Source organism: Nanorana parkeri, unplaced genomic scaffold (assembly GCF_000935625.1).
Source record: "Nanorana parkeri isolate BGI_ZX_2015 unplaced genomic scaffold, ASM93562v1 scaffold123, whole genome shotgun sequence".
Classification (NCBI taxonomy): Eukaryota; Metazoa; Chordata; class Amphibia; order Anura; family Dicroglossidae; genus Nanorana; species Nanorana parkeri.
This window is the reverse complement of record NW_017306391.1, coordinates 1,441,859-1,460,887: the sequence shown is the minus strand read 5'-3', so window position 1 is coordinate 1,460,887 and position 19,029 is coordinate 1,441,859. Positions and strand designations below refer to the sequence as shown.

Here is a 19,029-nt window from a genome sequence, read left to right as displayed (position 1 = left end):
CTGTTTCAGCTAAAAAAAAAAAGCCCTAAAAATTCCCATTAATTTCTATGGCCATTTTCACATCTGAGCGTCATGTTGCTTGAAGCAAAGATCCCGTCGCTTGAAGAAAGTACATGAGCTTCTTTTTGGCAGATTCTGCGCTTCTTGGCCCTATATCAAAAATGGCGTGGCCAGCTGATTTGAAAAATGTTCCGGAGGGCTTGGCAGCGAAAGGGTTAATGGAAATGCTCAAAAATTTGCATTTGCTGAGTTTTTGCATATTTTTACGCACATTTGTACATTCACATCAATGATTTTAGAGAAACGGGGAGAACACATAATATAAACGTTAAATGTGGTGAGTTAGGATAAACTTACAGATAACATTGGGCGTAATGACTGCAGTAATCCATTGTAGCCTCCCCAATGACTCCACTCTTCATAATCACCTTCCTCCAGCAAGTACTGGTGACCTTCATATCCAGACTTCTCATAGCCAACCCACCTACATGCACACAAAAGGAATCAGTAAACTTAAGCCACAGTCTGTATGGGACATAACATGTAAACTCTATAGCTAGAAACATTAACACAATAAATGAATAGCGGATTATGAAGTGTTCTAAGACTTCACCAAGTAGGCTTGTCCTATAACAGAGGATTATACTCACAATCCACTGATAACTCTCATAGATCCAACTGTAGTAAAGGGAAGTCTTTTCTCTTCTTCAGATCCTTCTGCTATTTCAAGTTTCCTAAAAGTAATTGTTTCCTTGTCCAGCTCCACTTGTCTTCCTTCAAACATGGGCTTCTCAAAAATAATTATCTACCACATGAAAATGAAAATGTTTAGTCCAATTAAAGGAATAGGAGATAGCCTATTCTTTATATATGGTGTAATGTATCAGCTTCTGAATATTATAGGGACATTTGGATTCACCGAGGACTTTAGTGATAACAGAATTTAAAATGTTGTTTTACTTACCTAGGTATCAGTTTCAGACCTATGTGAGCCATTTTATACATGTATATGACTAAGCCCAGTCCTGACGAAGTGGAATACAATGAAATACGTAGCTTTTTTGGGCAGATTCATGTATTCCATAATACTACATTTAAAGCCCTATATATATATATATATATAGGGCTTTAAATGTATATTGGTAGTTCTGCAGGGGGGTTTAATATCCAAAAATTGATCTTGTATAAACATTTTTTTACTAAATGCGTTGTTGATTCCAATATAATAGAAGGTTGTGTACATTATGCATTGAACAACATGCTCATAGATTTCAAATTTAAATTGCACGCAAACCCTAGGTCTGGATGATAATGGAGGATCTATATAGCATCATTAGAGAAAGTTATGCTCAGCCAGGCAGGTGACTTTTGGCCAATAGGTGGTAATGGTTTAGAGATAAGCTGGTGCTGCAATTCACTGAAAATACCATACCAAAGAGTATATTTGAGTATATCTGATAAGGAAAGGTTGTCTTGGTGGTCAAATCATAACTTTATGATTGATTGCTAATGGCTACGTTGACTTGAAAACATGTATTTATTTAATGTTGTTGAAACTGAAGGCTACATGTATGCATAGCATATATTTCTGTATGTATGCACTAACCATTCAACTGGAGAGAAGGAACTTTAAAATGTATGTTGAGGCACTACCCAAATTTACCCTAAAACCTCCCTCTCCCCATCTAGAGCATGCCTGGGCATTATTTCTTTTACCTTGTCCCTATTATGAAGAAACAGCTTTTCTTTTTTCCTGTAACATTATCACTAGGCTTTCACAGCTGCTGGGAGGCCAGTTCCTATGGACGTAGGCACACCTGAGAACTACATCTCTCGAAAGTTCATTCCCCACACACAGTGTGTGGGCAGGCTCCTGGGAGTCAAGACAGCAGCATTGTTTTGCTGGTAAAGAAGTCACTGAATGCATCCGGTGAATGATAGAGAGGGGTGAGGGATAGGTGGAGTTCTGCAGTCCAGTAGGTCAGTGCTGACAACGCTAGTAGTGCGTTGTCAGCCCAAACAGCCCAAGTTAGGAGAAAACTAGATTTCTAGCAGATGAACAGGTATTTTTCTGTACTGCAATGTTTTTAAAGTAGAAAAGTTCATGCAATGCAGATATGTACTGAATATGTTGCTGTTATTTTGCCCTGAAGTACACTTTATTGTTTACTTTCCATACCTGATCATTTGCACATTTTACTTAACAGCAACAGTTGTCTCACCTTTGGTTCATAGGGAATTTCAACTTTGCGGCTTCCCTGTAGAGAAAATACATAATTTTAGTGAATAGCATTCACACTACAAAAAAAAAAAAAGAAAGAGTAACACAGAGCCTGAAGCTTCATCTTATATTTATCAGGAAAAACCTTCTGAACGTAAATAATAATAAAGTGTACAAGTAGGGAGACTCCATGCTGAATAATGGGTCCTTGACCATTTTCTCTTTTTAAACGGTGCTGTTTCTCTAACTGTAACTGTGTAGACCAAAGTTCTGCCTGCTTAACTAAAAGCAATCTCCCACTGCTGGCAAATATAAAGATACCAACTGTCATAAGAAAACAATCACCCAATCCAATCTTTTACAACTGCATGGGAGAAGTAAAGTATGTCTGTATCTCAAGTGTGTATGTGTAGTGTTTATATAGATAATGTAAAGATACACATGTCAGTTTATTTTTTGCTGTGTCTATCCCATTGGGGAGATTTCCCTTCACTTACTGTCCTGAACACACAACAGGAATTGAGAAAAAAACTAAACAATCTGAAGAAATCCTTCTCTTGGGGCCAGTTCACACCACAAAGAGTGTGTTCGGGCCCTGGAACACAAACCGGCCGGCTCCCTGAGTTCAGGGGCGGGAGGCGGCGTGGCGGTGCATTGCAGTCAATGGCACCACTGCCAGGCCCCCACGCCCGCAGTGTGATCACCCGAACGCGTGGCACATTAATGTGTGCGTTCTGGTCCAGTGCAATCTGCAAACATGCTGCATGTACTATTTTTGCAGATCGCACTGGACCAGAAGGCAGGCATTAATGTGCCACGTGTTGAGGTGCAGGCGATTGCACCGTGGGCATGGCTGCATTGCCATTGACTTCAATGCACCGCCATGCCCCCTCCCGCACCTGAACGCATGGAGCAGGCCGGTTTGCGTTCCAGAGGCCGAAGGCTCTGGAACACACTCTTGTATTGTGAACCGACCCTTAGACAGCTGTCACAAAAACCCAATGTCCCAGTTGGAGGAGTTCCCCTCTATTTCTGTACAAGTGGCAACTCAAAATTTTGGACTTTCACTTTTAGTTCTGTTGACAATGGTCAAGCTTTAAGAATTATAAATGTGAAAGATACACAAACACTTTCATTAGTTTTTCTACCTGTTTCAACTTCAAAGTCTGTAGCAACTGAGATGATACAATCAATACAAGGATCTCACCATTTTTAAAGGCCTCACTGATCCAATGTATGCTTCTTGAGTATTCCAAAATGACAGGTCGGGGTATTCTCCAGGCTCCAGTATAAATGGTATCCCTTGAAATCCAGCTTCCTCATAAATTAGCCATCTATATATAAAAAGAGAGGGCTTCATCAGAAATAAAAAAATATTTACCAGCATGTCATATACTAAAAGTCTAGGCTTTTTTAAAGTATCCAAAACATTTTCTTATTTTAGTTCACCTTAGTAGAGAAGGATTACAAAGTCTGTCAGATTTGTATTGCTGCCTGTAGCCCTGATGGGATATTTCCACTCTTGTATACTAAAACTAAAAAGCAAATTGTGTCCGGAGTCCCACTTTTAGGAGGCAGTGAAAAATGTGTGCAAATGAAATTTTTTAAAAAAACCAAACAAACAAGCAAAGTAGACATTTAAAATGCATGTAACAATGAGAATAGATGTATACCTGTATATCTCTCTAGGGATAATCCATCTGAGACAGGACGTATGAGTGAATCAGCAGAGGGCCAAAGAAGGAATGTCATGGTCGCACTAATATATATACAGCATATACATACAGTGAGGGGATTTATCAAAACTGGAGCAGACAAAAACTGGAGCAGCTGTGCACAGCAACCAATCAGCTTCTCTTTTTATTTTCAAATCTTAACTGAATAAACTGAAGAGAGAAGCTGATTGGATGCCATTCACAGCTGCTCCAGTTTTGATAAATTCCCCCCAATATATTTATATAGATACATACACGCATGAATTTCCAGGTCACAACTATGACATTGGATGATCTGGATGACATTTACAGTATAAGCATCAAATGCTCACGTAAATTACGTCATTTGAATTTTTAGCAATCACAAATCTGTAAAAAAGGCACAGCCTTGCTAATTTGTGCCCTCCTCAACCTGAATTAATCTACACTAACAATGTATGCCAACCATTTTCTTTTCTTTTATGCATCACAATGTAGCACCAAGGTGAATAAAGGTCTCCTAAAGTAAATGTTAAAGAACTATGAGGCGAGTGCTTTTCACTCACCTCATAGTTCTAGTGGACCTGTGACAATGAGACTGCCACAGGTCGGCTCAGTAGATCGGGAGGTGAGCGAACACATACCTGCCGTGACAGGGGAGGGGCTAGTTTCCCCCCTCCCCACTCCGCCAGCGCTGACTGGCAGAACGGACGGGGGAGGGTACAGCTGGCTCTGCCTCTAGGTAGGCAGAGCCAGCTGTCACTCATGCAACTGGGCGGATCCAGACATAATTGTCGGGATCCGCTTCAGCTGCGGCGTCTCAGTATACCGCGAGCAGTAGCTTGCGGTATACTGAGCCTAGGGTGACGGAGGACGCTAGTTTGTGTCCTCCGGTTACCCTAAGGAGAACTATAGGGAAAAGCCTTAACCCCATAGTTCTCCTTTAAGTAAAAGCAAACATTTTGAGCTTTACCATTCTGCTATGTTATATAAAAGTTGTCCTATTGTAGTATTTTAATCAGCCAACTGACTTGATTATCATTTGTGGTAAATATATGGAGGTGCGCAAATTACATGATAATTTGTTGGTAAAAGTTTTACTATTTATTCCCAGCGCTATCTGTCCCAATGAAACAGATTACACCTAAAAGAAATGTCTCATTCTACTATAAAAGGTGTTTTATTGCCGTTAGTTCAAAAAGATGTCACCAGCACACCAAGATAATTGTGTTTAGCAAACATCCATTTTAATGACAAAGATTGCCATTCCGTTGCAAGTACTTTCGGGGGCCTCGCAGGGCCCCCTTCATCAGGCTCAGAATATAACTATTGCCATTAGTGTCCCTGTTGGGGACATTAACCCTCAGTTGCTATCCCAGTGATGGGTCAGGAAGTGAAGGAAAATTTCCCCCAGCAATAAAATGTAACAGAGGTTTTAGCCTTATCCACTCAATGGCAAAAAATATTTCACTACCATAAGTCCTCTGTGACTCATCAACATAGTTATAGAATTTGGCATACATTCTTACAAAATGATCTATGCTGGGTATTCTATTTCTCCTGTGGTAATGTGTATTAGAGAGTGCATGCTTATTTGCCATGCCATGTTTACTCCCTGTGACCAGATTATTACTAATATCAATGGGGACAGTAAGGGTATTGTACAACTGACCATGATCATCTGACATACCAATGTTTCAAAAACTCCACTTTAAGCCGGATTTATTTTTTGTTTTGCCTGCCTCTAGCCATCTGTTTCACATGCATCTTCATCTGGTTAAACAACATAACTGCTTGTAAGGCCACACCCTGTCAGATCTGTGTAAATTCAGCACATTCTTTGTTTACAGTAAAATAAGGACATGCATCCCCCCACCATTAACCTGTTAAAGTATACTATATATATATATATTTTTTGTTTTTTGTTATAGTGTAACAATCCATTATCCAGACCCTCCAAACTATTATCCAGACTGTTCACCATCTGCATACACGTCAGGGTGCTCCCTCATCTCCACTACCAGTATCAATGCTCCCAGAAAGACCTCTCTTTTCCTTGCTCCCTTGCATAATAACCTTGGCACATCTTTTTCATGTCCTTTCTGCATACCCACAGTGTGCCCTTCACTTGGAACAGGCACCGAGCGGGATTAGATGCTGAACAATCTTTTGCTGTCTTGAGAACAGTCTGATACAGTCAGGTCTCCCCTCAATTCCATATGCCCGTAAGGGCCTATCCCTGTCGGACACCTAGCCATGGCATGGAAATAATAGTAAATAGTGAACTGTGGTTATTCAGATCCCTAATGGTGTTGGTAGCAGGAATTAGGGCATGTCACAATATTATATAGGCAGGGTAAGGAAGTCATGTGAGAAATACCAAATGGTAAAATGCTGGCACAAAAGAACAAAGTCTCCACAGACTGCTACATGTTTAAAAACTGGCACTGTTCTAGGTAAAAGTTGATGGCAATTGTAATGGACACAGTGGATCAATGCTTCTACGCCTTTTATTAATGGACTTTAATATGGTCAAATATACAAAGCTAGGGAACCGCACTGGGGGAATTAAAAAAACAAACAGACCATCTATTCTACTGAGCATTAATCTTTTTTTTTTTACATACTTCCCAATATTAATTTCTTTAGGGGAGTCGATGTAGTCTCTTCAAGGACATGAGTCTCACTTCACCATTTGCTTAAAGAACTTCAGTAAAATGTTAAACAAATGCAGTGAATGTAAACCTGTTCTAACAGATAACGCAGTTCTATAACTGTGAGGGAATTGTTATAATTGAGTTCCATTAAAATGATTCCTACAAAACTAAACCAGCTGTCTGACCAAACACTGTTTAATCTATCAAAGTAATGGTTATTTAAACAAATGATGCACAAATGATGCATAATTGATTCCATTAAAGGATGTAATAGGCACAGACCATCTTTATGGTAACTTATAAAGCAAGTATCTTTAAAGTTACAAAGTAACTTATCAAGCAAGTGCTACTTTGTGTAAGCCATATCAAATACTACAGAAACTACCTAAACATAGCTGTCTTAGTTCGTCCACATAATGCTAAAGTTTATCTACAGTTTTGGATAGGGTAGGGAAAGTAGCTGTCCTTCCTAGGTAGGAAGGACACCCTCTCAAATTGTCCTGGGGTCCATTGTCACTGGAACAGAAAGTGATGGTACATTGAAAACTGGACAAGTAGTGGCAACACCTGTTTCAGTGACAACCATCTCAGTGGAGCATTTCCCTCACTTTGTAGATTTCCTCTCACTTCCTGTTGCCTCTCCATAAGAGGTAGTGAAGGTAAATCATCCCAAAAGGACACAGATGGTTTTGGTTTTACATACACATTAAAAACAGTGTTTCTGAATCCCATCACCATTGACATCATTGTTGTAACACTGGTCACGTTATTTAAAGCCAAGTTTTTTTTAATGACCTCTAGTGGATGTTCAATATGGAGCCGGAGTCCACAACCTACAGTCATTACAGGTCAGGTACAAATGTGTGCGAGTACAGATGGGAAGTCCAGGCTTAGTGGTTACACAGTACTTAGGGGGCACTGGATTGACAAAGTATGGTATGATTTAGTGCAAATAAAATACAAACATTTAGTGAAATCATCTGTCAACCACTTGAAAACCCCTTAACCACTGCTTTCCACATGACCTGAGTTGATGTCTCTAAATGAATACTGCTCTGAAAACCAGCACTACGGTCAGGTGTTCTGAAAACTTGTTACTTACACTCCACAATGCACTTTAATGGAACATGTTCTCTGCAGCCTGCCATACGTTTGCACCTCTTCTGTATCATCAACATGTGATGTCATGATTCCTAAACCTCCTGGATCTGTGAACAGGTCGATCTGGCAAACTCTGTAATCCTAAAAAAAAAAGTATTTTTCCACATTAAAGTCATTGTTGTGAAAAGAGAGCTCAAGATGTAATGTACTTGCATTCCAAAGATGCACAGGATAGCTTCTAATACAAGTCAGGTTATAAATACGCAGAGAAATCTGTGATATGCACTCTGACATTTATTTCTGTTTCTTGTAAATAGTTATCATTTTCTAGTAAGGGTGTGGAGAAGGGATTCTCGAGCTGTGAGTGAAGGGAAAAATATTACCTTGTGTCCGCTACTGTATGATGAGCACATAGTGGGGGAGGATTACTAAGGAAATACTTTTTACATTTCAAACACAAACTTAGAATTAAATATTTTATAGATTGTTCAGAAAATATAACAAAATGCCGTACCTCTTGCAACATGAGATTTCACTGTAGCTACGAAGGACGGTTCCCACCTTTGAGTTAAACTGAGTTTTACATGCGTTCTAGCATGTGTAACGAAAAGTATATGTATCTTGCTGCACTCCTTACAGGATTTTTGAAAAAAATACAAATGGATGTTCGCAGTGACCACGGTGGCACCGTGAGATAATACGAAAATGTAAAGGACGTTACCAGCACACCAAGCTGTTTGTGTTCAGCAAATGTCCATTTTAATGACAATGTAATTCAATAGCATTTATTTTTTTTAGTACTTTCTGGCCTCGCAGGGTCATCAGGCTCAGAATGAGAAAGCAGACCAAATCCCACCCCTGTAGAAAAACCAGTAACAATTCTCCCGCCACAAAAGATTCAAAAATTAAGTGGAAAACAAACTTACTGTACATAACACTGACATGTGGAAGACTGGCACGGTCCGCTGTCACGGCTGTTAGCAGTCTGATCGGTTACTAGGGATACCCGACGCTGAGGAGGACGTAGGACACGCCCCTGGTCCACCAGCGCAAGCGCCGCGTGGAACGCACGGACGTCCATGTCTGTAGCTCAGTCTGTCTGGGTGGGGCCGTATCGCTCACTCACGCATGCGCATAGTGAACAAGAGGACCGTGGCAACCATCAGATGCAGGCTCCAGCGGCTCAGTGGTGCAGTGCCATTGGTCGACCAAACCATGTGACTTACATAATACACTGTACAGTGATACAACATATTGCAAAAGGATTACAATAAGGCAAAATAAACTAAAGAAAACCAGAGCAATGTCATTGTCATTAAAATGGACATTTGCTGAACACAAACAACTTGGTGTGCTGGTGACATCCTTTACATTGTATAGCATGCGTTACCACTGGACTCCATGTAACATGTGTTTTAAAGATATTACATCAGAGATACAAAAAAAATATTTTTTTAACTGGTGTGAACGGCCACGAATGTTTAGCATTTCATTACCATGGGCCTTCTGCCGAAATGCTACGGTAAGGGTCACCGATTGACAGATGGGCTCAATTTACTAAAATGTGACATGCACATTAAACATCCAATCATACGCAGTAGAATTTAAACCTTAAGAACTTCACTGCACTTCAAAATCTAGTAAATCGGACTCAAAAGTGGATACCTGTAAAGTAGCAAATCTGATATTTAGCAAACATTCTCTGTAGGTGAAGCTTCCAAGTGATTGTTTTAAATCACAGTGATTGATTCACCACCAGTGACTGTTTGTTGAAAGTCACATTACTGCTTTATAAACATGTGTGTCTATTTAAGGACTGATGAGTACAAGTGGTATGAGAGATATGAGCATTACATAAGATAATCCCTTGTCAACTCCTCCCATACTCGCCTCCAGGATATCCCTAGATTCTCTCCCATCCTCTGGAACTCTTTACCCCAACCTATTCGACTATATCCCACTCTGACTGCCTTTAGGCAATCCCTTAAGACTCATCTCTTCAGTGAAGCCTATACCACCTCAAACCAACCACTCAACCATCGGGTTCTCAAACAATTCATCCCCACATGTCTTCCTTATATTGTAAAGCGATGCCCAAACTTTTGGCCCTATATAAATCCTGTATAATAATAATAATGATTGAACAGAAGATGACGTTAAAGAAGAACTCCTAGAAGGTGATGACAATCCTTGAAAACTCAGGGAAGCCTATTCCACCTCTATATAACGGTTCTTTTACTTCTTCCATTAAATCATCGCGCACAATTATTACCTTTTGTATCACTGGCCCCTCCTACTAGATTGTAAGCTCTCACAAGCATGCCCATTACATACACTTGATCTTTCATGTACCAGACCTGTTACAGGACTCTACTACCAGGGGCAGGACTACCAGGACCTACATTCCTGTACTGAAATTGTATTGTTAACTGTATTGTCTCCTCCATTTTGTAAAGTGCTGCGCAAACTGTTGGCGCTATATAAACCCTGTATAATAAAATGAACAGCTCCAAAACCTATTAACATATTATCTTAATAAAGTGCATCAACCCTATCCGTGGGGCTACCGAGAATCATGTGAGTATAACAATTATATTTTAGCACCTAGATGAAACGAGCAGTTAACCCTTGCAGTGCAAGGGTAGCCCCACTGCAAGGGTTCATAAAAGTTTTGCCCTGGAGTTCTTCTTTAACTAATAATGTGCATTTCTGAGCATCAGGATTGCTTGCTATTGCATGTAGACATTTCCAATATTGGGCTTCATCCTTACATCAACTAAATCAAAGCTCCAGTTCGACTCAGTGAAATAATAATTTACTGAGCCTTACTAAAAACAAAAATCATCAGTCAAGAGCTTTGATAATGTGTGGTCACCCTTACACATCTGATTAGTATTAGAGTACTAATGTGAATTTATTTAGCACAGATACTCCTATAAAATGGGGTTTACACATTCCTAAATCAAAATATACTGTAGTATTGAATAAGTGACAGTAGAAGAACATTTCCTGTGTGGCAGCAACTCAACTGGTCTCAATGCTGCAGCCAAACAGGAAAAGCTCACCTATTGTTACAGTCAGAAACAGTAGATTAACTAATTCCTGCCAAATGTGCATCAGTGTGAACATGGTAGTAGAAAGTGTCAGAAACAAAGGGCCCTGGTGCAAGATTTTATCTTGGGCCCCCCTCCCAAGAGGGGGGGGGGCGGGGTTGGATCTCACTGGCCCCCCAACCTCCCCGGCAGTCTCTGCACCAGAGGCGCTTACACTCTAATGTCCCCCCACAGTCTCACACTGACATATACCACAGTGCTGTACAGGGAACACTGAGCCAGTCACGTTAGTTTCTGTACAGAGGAGCTTACACTTTAATGCAGAATGGCACCGGCTGTAGGGGACTACAAATCTCAGCAATACATTATACTGCAATGCAGAACAGTATATGAATTGGACTCAGGACTTTGCAAAGCACTGAACTTAGACTGGGCTGCGAGTCAGCTTGTAGTAGAACACTATTCTGTTCCATTATGGGCAGGGAAGAGGGAGTCTGTGGAGATCTGCACAAGGAAGTCATAATCACACGGCAGTCTAGCAGTCATTGCAGAGGCTCTCAAGAGTGTATTGCTACTGGGCAGCAAAAAACTTATGCAATCCAATAGTTTGAGTTGTGTGGCAGGTCAGGAAATGTGTCACATGACCCAGCACAGAACATGGATGACTCTACCAAGTGGTGGCTCGCTGCAGGAACATACTTTGGGTTATGTGGAAGGTCAGGGGGTGTGTCACATGACCCAGCACAGAACCTGCATGACTCTACCCAGTGGTGGCTCACGGCAGGAACATACTTTGGGTTGTGTGGAAGGTCAGGAAGTGTGTGTCACATGACCCAGCACAGAACATGCATGACTCTACCCAGTGGTGACTCACGGCAGGAACATACTTTGGGTTGTGTGGAAGGTCAGGAAGTGTGTGTCACATGACCCAGCACAGAACATGCATGACTCTGCCCAGTGGTGACTCAATGCAGGATAAAAGTTGGGTTCGAACGACAAAGTGAAAGTAAATCTGAACATAACTTTCTGAACAGTAAAGGTCATAGAAAACATCCAGTGTATTTTCTTGGACAGGCTTTTTACTTTTATATGTGTAAAAAGCAACACAGGTTCACAGTAAGGATTTAGAGAGACTGTAAAGGTGCCCATACACCTTACAACCATCGCAAGACTTTTGTCTTGCGATGGTAGTAAGCGAATTAAAAGCTCGTACGATCTGCCCATCTTGGACAGGCAGATCGTACTTGCGATCATCGAAAGCTCGCCCCGCTGAGGGGCGGGCTTCCGATAACCGCAATGCTGAAAGGGCAGTGTGCGCTTGCGCACACAGGCCCGTTCCGCAGTTGTCGAACGAGCAGGCTAGAAACCTGCCGACAATCTACGATTCTCGGCTGGTTTTCTAGCATGCTGGCTTGACAAAAGACGTGCGAGCGTACAGTAAAAACGACCGCACGCCTTCCATACACCTTGCGATTATTGTACGATCGCGGGATTTCCCGTGATTATCGTACGATAATCGCAAGGTGTATGGGCACCTTAAGGCTGATTTACTAAAGAATGTTCAGACAAAAAAAAGAATAAAAATTCACTTCAATTATCCAATTGTGTGAAAAGTCAATTCCTGTTTATCTCATCTGCAGATAATTAGGTAATTAAATGAATCTTTGCCCTTTTTGTGTGAACATTCTCAACTCCTCTAGTAAATCAGCCTCCGTCTCTCTCTTCCTAGTTTTTAAGTTACAAATAGTGTTTTGGCAACCGAAAAAAGACATACAGAGTTTGCAAAACATGAAAAAGGAAATTTGAGTCATTTCTCCATATGACTAATACGGCTCAGTGACTCATATAAAACCACAAGCATACATATAAATAAATGCAACTTGCCTTCCTTTAATAACAGTTCCAACCCACAGCACCCAGAATCAGAAGTCAGTTCTGATTAATTTGCCTCCAATAAACTTCTGAGTGTTTACCTATAACAAGCTGTTCTACTTTGAAGCAGCAATCTCATTTATCATTGTCTGAAATAAGAGCTGTGATGCTAAATATTACATTTGATCTCTGGACTTTAATGTCCACTTCCGTGGCAAGTTTAAATATGTCTACTTGCTATGGCACAACACAGGTAGTTCTTATTTCACACTCTTAAATAAATGGACCCTTTGTTAATAAATAAACACATGTATTTCAATTTCTGCTTTATATCCTTTCAGAATTAAGCTCAAGGTATACTGTAGGTGGCTTTGGAGGTGCTGTAAATAGAACATATTACTCTTATTTGTTAAATATGACTAAGCCTATTGAATAAAGCAATGCAAACAACAATTCTAATGTGTAAACGTTTGTAACCCCATACCAAGCAGAGTTCAGTTTACTGCTGTCCAGGAAGTGAAATATGTTTGATCTATTGTCATGGGATTACTGTTCCATGTTATTTCTCATATTAAATGTGTCTGATCATTTTTTTTTTTTTTTAGCTATAGAAAGCATCGCGCCCCAGCACACATCTCTGTATTTTGGGTGTAATGAAATTGGGTTTGATTTCCCAAGGCTTCCTATTGCTGTTCTGGATCCTAGGGTGAAGTGGACAGCCAACACCTAGAGTTGCACATACCTTTACATAACAGAGGAGAGCAGTATTCAAGCTGCTACCCCAATGCTGACTTCTGCAGAGGAATTTGGCTCTGCCCACCCTTTTCCTGACAATTAAGTACAACTAAAGCCAAAACTGTTTTGCTTTGGACAAAATAGGGATTGGTAAAACATTTTTTATGCTGTCTTTGTCCTAGTGGGGAAATGTTCCTTCCCTTCCTGCCCCAGAGATACAACAGGAAGTGAGAGGAAATCTTCCCCAAACAAGGTGACACTCCCTCGTAAACAGTTGTCACTGGAACAGGTCCATCTGTTCGATTTTCACTTCCTGCTCAATAGATACCTGTTTAATTTTGGATTTCCTATTACTTTCTGCCACAGGAAGTGTTGCAATGTAGCCACTGCTCCAAGCTCGCTCCCGTGATAGACTACAATTTCAATACAAATTAGTAAACTAAATGTGAGATTGTAGTCCATTACGGGAGTGAGCTGGAGGCAGTGGCTACTTTCCAACACATATGGACCATGGGGAAGAAAAGTAGCCACCCTCCAGAAGGAAGGACAGTGTCGGCACTAATTCAGAGATGATTTGAGGAGCTACAGCCGAGTGATACACAAGTAAGATAACATTTATGTTAATTATTAAGGTACCTTAGTACATTTGTAAGATGTAACTCCTGAGTTTAGTGTCAGGGAAACCATGAAATCTGCTTTTTAATAATACACAATTACTTTGTCATTATAATACCATGTTTCAAAAAGTGCAGCATTTATAATTACAGACAAAGGTTTGCCTGTCTATATTGCATTGTGTTGTTTACCTTGACCACATGTCTTAATGAACCAATCACTACAGGTATACGAGGACCTTCTTCTTCTTGTTCTTCTCCCCATGGATTAGTAATTTCAATATCACCTTCTTCTAAAGGAATAGTTCTCCCCTCAAAATTAGGATTTTCATAGAGTATCCAACTAGAGAAAGAGGTTTCATGGTCAATACATGCAATAACAAAAAATGGAACGGGACAGCCATATTCTGAGCAGAGGATCATACTACTTCAGCTGCTAAATAATTTAAAGTGGACCTATCATTACAATTCAAACTTGAATGAAAACATGAATCAGTATTATACCAGTCAGCACTTTCTTGTCATGAATGAAATACCATTATTTCAGAGCACACTACTATAGGTTAAGATCACCATGGAACACCAAGGGCATTGCATGTGATTAGAGACAAACCCTGCCTAGAAGACTTGCATTGAGACAAGCAGATCTAAAAAGGCACAATCATTATAACTACTCCATGCGCATATATCATTAAAATCTCTACACAGAAACAAAAGCCCTTACACTGATCATATTATATATCTCTCACATACATAGCTAACACACATCACAAAGACTATAGTTCCTCATTAAACCATTGGGCGACTTAAACCACTGATGCCCACCTAAAACAGAAATGTCATGAATCTACCACTCGTATCTAGCTGCAGATTATAAGAGGTTTTTAATTTCAACTAACTACTGTCTACTCCCGGTATAAGTAATAATAAGCGTTTTACAGTTTGCATTTTTCTTGGCATCCCTTTCCGCATCATTACAGCCACGCATTTCTGTACCAGGGCTGACCCATGACACACCAGCCTGCCACATGTCTGCTGTCCCTGCATGATCATCGCACAAAGAACATCATCTAAAGTCCAGTTGTGATTAACCAGAATTTAATACAGAATACTGAACTGCAGGTTAAACAGCCTTCTACATAAATACAGGAGAATTTTTACTATTACTTTCAAGTATACCAAAATCATACAGGGGGCAGTCTGCAAAGACAGTAAACATTAGGGTTACAGAACATGCGGAAGGCAGATGTGCCATGACAGATGCACTTTAATGCTTGCTGCGACACAAAGCTTTAAGCCTGTGTCTTTTACATACAGCATAGGTCAGCACATCTCTTGTGTGCACAGCGATTCAGATCTGTGCATTCTCTGATATTCTGTATCAATGAACCTCACTACATGTGCATTCGAGAAGGCGGGGCCCGTCGATAGCAGAGGAGGCGGGGCCCGGGGACCGAACAGGAGTCGGGGCCTGGCGACCACAGAGGCGCTGACAGGTAAGAGATCTCAGACCCTGCAGAGCCCACTACAGAGAGTCTATGGTGGGCTCTGCAGGGTCACTTTCCGCTGGGGCTCTGCAAGTGGCATGACTAGCAATCACGGGGCCCCATACAAAATTTTGCTATGGGGCCCTGTGATTTCTAGTTACGCCCCTGGCTGGGAGTTCTACTAATCACTAGGAAAGCAATGCCAAGAAGCAAAGCTGCTCAGCAATTAAACAGGTATATAAAAGCCATGGAAAAAGACAAACCAGGGTAAGTGCACATTTTATTCAATACATAGAGACTCGCATAATAAATAAGAGAAGAGTCTTTTTGAATTTGTCCAGCAAATGCTAACGTTATGTGTGATTGCTTGGGCTATATTGCTGCTCACTGAACTATTTCATTAGCTGTGTCAGTTGTATTTGCTTGTGTCTAAAATACACAGAATCTTAATGTAAAACTCAATCTGCAGAATAAATAGACATGACTTACCATCCTCTAATTGTTTTGATGAAAATAATAGGAGAAAGTTCCCAGGAACTACAATCCGCTATGTCAGCAAACACTTCAAATACAGCACCTCCACATTCAGCTTCTGTGAGAATCACCAACTGCAACAAACACATTACAACATTTCAATCGTGTTGTCACTCAGAAACGCCATAATAAACAATATCAGAGAACATTTTGCTTTACCTTTCCTGGTCTGGGGTTGATCTTTTGGGCACCTTGCTGACCCTGAAAAATACAACTCTTAAATATTATGCAATATAATCAAAAGACAGGTAACAGCAGTATCTAAACACAATCTAAACTGGAGTAGACAAAATCTGGAGCAGTTGCCCACAGCAACCAATTAACTTCGCTGTTTCATTTTCAGTAAAGTTTAACTAAACAAACTGATGAGAGAAACTGATTGGTTGCCCGAAAGAAAACTGTCTGCAGTCTCCATGGTTTCATTTGCTGGAATCCACATGCAATTTTGTTGGGTTAACATGTGTTAAAATATAGCAGACATTTTGGGACGTAATTATAATAAGAGTTTTAATCCAGGAACATTGCACATCTGCAGGCTGTTGACATTGTAGTAAATGTGTATGATTATGATGAGCATTACTGAATTGATTGTGGGTCCCTCTACAGAAATTAGCATTAAATCCTTCAACAAAAATCAGTTTTTCTATTGGTCTGGGATGGAGAAATAAAAATTGGACTTAATAAAAATTGACAACGTTAAAGAGCCAAATAGTTTGTTGTTGATAATTGAGGACTAGAAATTCCAGAAGCAGTGAAAACTGCACGAAAAGCGATGCACTCAGGTTAACCAGCTCTATAAGTACATGAGATTTTCCAGTGGGTGTCTTGTCCTGTCCCATATGATTGCCCACCAAATCGATAATTTGCTGCTTTGTAAATACATCTCAATGTACTTTATTGCAATGCATAATAATGACCAGTTTTATCTACTGCTATGTAGTACAGTCTTCTAACCTATAGGTGTCGCTGCCTTTATACTGCATGATTAGATGAACGACTAGAACAAGTAAATGAAGGACTCTAATGATTAACCTACTCTGTCAGATTAATTAAAAGGCATCACACCCAGCTGTAAAAAATAAATAGCAGGCAGATCCTCACAAGAGACACAAAGCTCATGTACAAAGTTTAATGAGTTGTTTTCCTTACATCTGCCCCCACTTTATCAAGATGTCAACCTAAAAGCCATTCTAAATAAAAGTACTTAGAACTTTCTTTGATGTGGGAACGACTTCAATAAATTTAGTTTAAAAAATCACTTTGTGTATTGTTAAAAATAAATGTTTATTGGACTCTCAGTTTCTTGAAGTCTAACAGGGTTATTCACAAAAAGGTGAAGGGTTTGGAGAAGACAGGAGAAGTGAACAATCTAGGACAACATAGCTGAACTGGAAAGTGAGCTGAATTGGACACTTTTTCCAAATCAGCTATGTTGTCCTAGATTGATCACTTCTCCTGCCTTCTCCAAACTCTTCACACCTTTGTGAATAGCCCCGTAAGTTTCTCAAGGAAATGTCCATGTTGCATATAGATACCAGATGCAGAATTATGTAAAGATTTTTTTAAAAAAAGAGCAAAACACTTTGGTACAGCAACAGCCCTTATTTTCAGGCTCACTTATTATACATATGGAGTCACTGTAGTCATGCGTTTTGGACTATACTTTACCATGTATTTGCTTTCTGTGATTTACTTTAGAGCCTTACATTTCTTGATCAGCTCTTGATATCTGCTGGATATGTGAATTCATACTGCCTAGGTGACTATTCCAAATGTTTTGTAGCTACACAACATACAAGTCCTGCTGTGTGTCGATTAAACAGAATTACCATTCAACTAAAACAATTGCCATTGTTGAATAAAAATACTGAAAGATCTTCCATAGGAAGCCTGGGCTTGTCTTAACTAAGGGAAATCGCTGATTTTAATGTTGTGAGGTGACAGGATTTCCCATCTAGTAGGATGAACACTTTGCTTTCCAAACTTTTTAATCACACTCACTGAGTATTATGTGCACATGTAGTTGTTTGCCAAGTGCCTGCCATAAACATTTCACAGGAATTCTTTCAATAAAAGGTGGATGAAAAAAGGAAAAATTGAGAAATGTCACTGTAATGTCCCTAGAACAGACTAGTACTCCTCCAGTCTAGAAATAGTGCATCATATTGATACAAGAACAGCACTGGTTGCAGAAACCAATCTGCTTCACCAGTTCATTTTCTAAGGCAGGTCAGTAAATGAAAGGCATAAGCTGATTGGCTGTAATGTCAGACTTCATCTGATGCCTTCTGCTAGCTGCTATGGATTTAAGATGGTATAATTATAATGCGTTAGTGTTTGATATAAATTTTTAGAATAATCCTGAATGAGTTTAGTAAAAGCAGTTTCAGCCAGTTATTACTTTGCGCAAGGCACCGCCAAGTGCTCAGAAAAGCCATTTCTTTATTTGTGCTCATCTGAGTATTTGAAGAAAAATGTACAAACGTGTATGTTAGGACTTGCAGTTAGAAGTATTTGAGCTGCTGAAAAATCCTTAGTCATCAAGTGATCCTGATAACACAGCCTTGTTTAATATGAATAGCATGACATGCCTTACAATCTTTTATAATTAAAAAAGAAAACCAACATACAATTAGCCGCACACAAGTAGGTCTCTAGTCACTGCACCAAAACATGGCAGGTCTCACCAGGCTTGTAAATCCGGTTGTGTAACTAAGGCTACAACAGCGATTTTATTTCACCTTTCCAGTTTTTTTCTTTCACACGAGTGGCAAAAGGTACAACTATTAATCTAGCAAAGATTTCCCAGCATGCCAGAAAATATGTGAGGCATTCACTGAAGTCTTTGGTCCTATGATAGAGCTTCTCTGCCGTTTCTTAACCATTACAAGATCTGATTATTGCCTCACATCAGAATTCTGGCCTGGATTCACTGCAATACTCCCTCAACAGTGACAGCGGTTCATTACTTCTAATGCTCGCAGAGAGACTATCCAACAGGTGGGAATCTAGTGCCCCCAACCTGAGATGCTTGCTTTCTCCCTGAAAGGAATAGTGAAAT

The 19,029-nt window shown here is 40.0% G+C and overlaps 1 protein-coding gene across 1 annotated transcript in view; it reads right to left on the bottom strand.

Annotated features, from left to right (window-relative positions):
- Window positions 1-19,029, bottom strand: part of AIM1 (absent in melanoma 1) — a 106,039-nt gene that overhangs the window by 24,079 nt on the left and 62,931 nt on the right. Inside the window, exons 4-11 of the mRNA XM_018553520.1 lie at window positions 16,128-16,173; window positions 15,924-16,042; window positions 14,140-14,290; window positions 7,675-7,814; window positions 3,429-3,555; window positions 2,223-2,258; window positions 651-805; window positions 358-484 (exon numbers count right to left, since the gene is read on the bottom strand). Of these exons, the coding sequence (XP_018409022.1) occupies window positions 358-484; window positions 651-805; window positions 2,223-2,258; window positions 3,429-3,555; window positions 7,675-7,814; window positions 14,140-14,290; window positions 15,924-16,042; window positions 16,128-16,173 (901 nt within the window). The remainder of the gene's footprint in view (window positions 1-357; window positions 485-650; window positions 806-2,222; window positions 2,259-3,428; window positions 3,556-7,674; window positions 7,815-14,139; window positions 14,291-15,923; window positions 16,043-16,127; window positions 16,174-19,029) is intronic.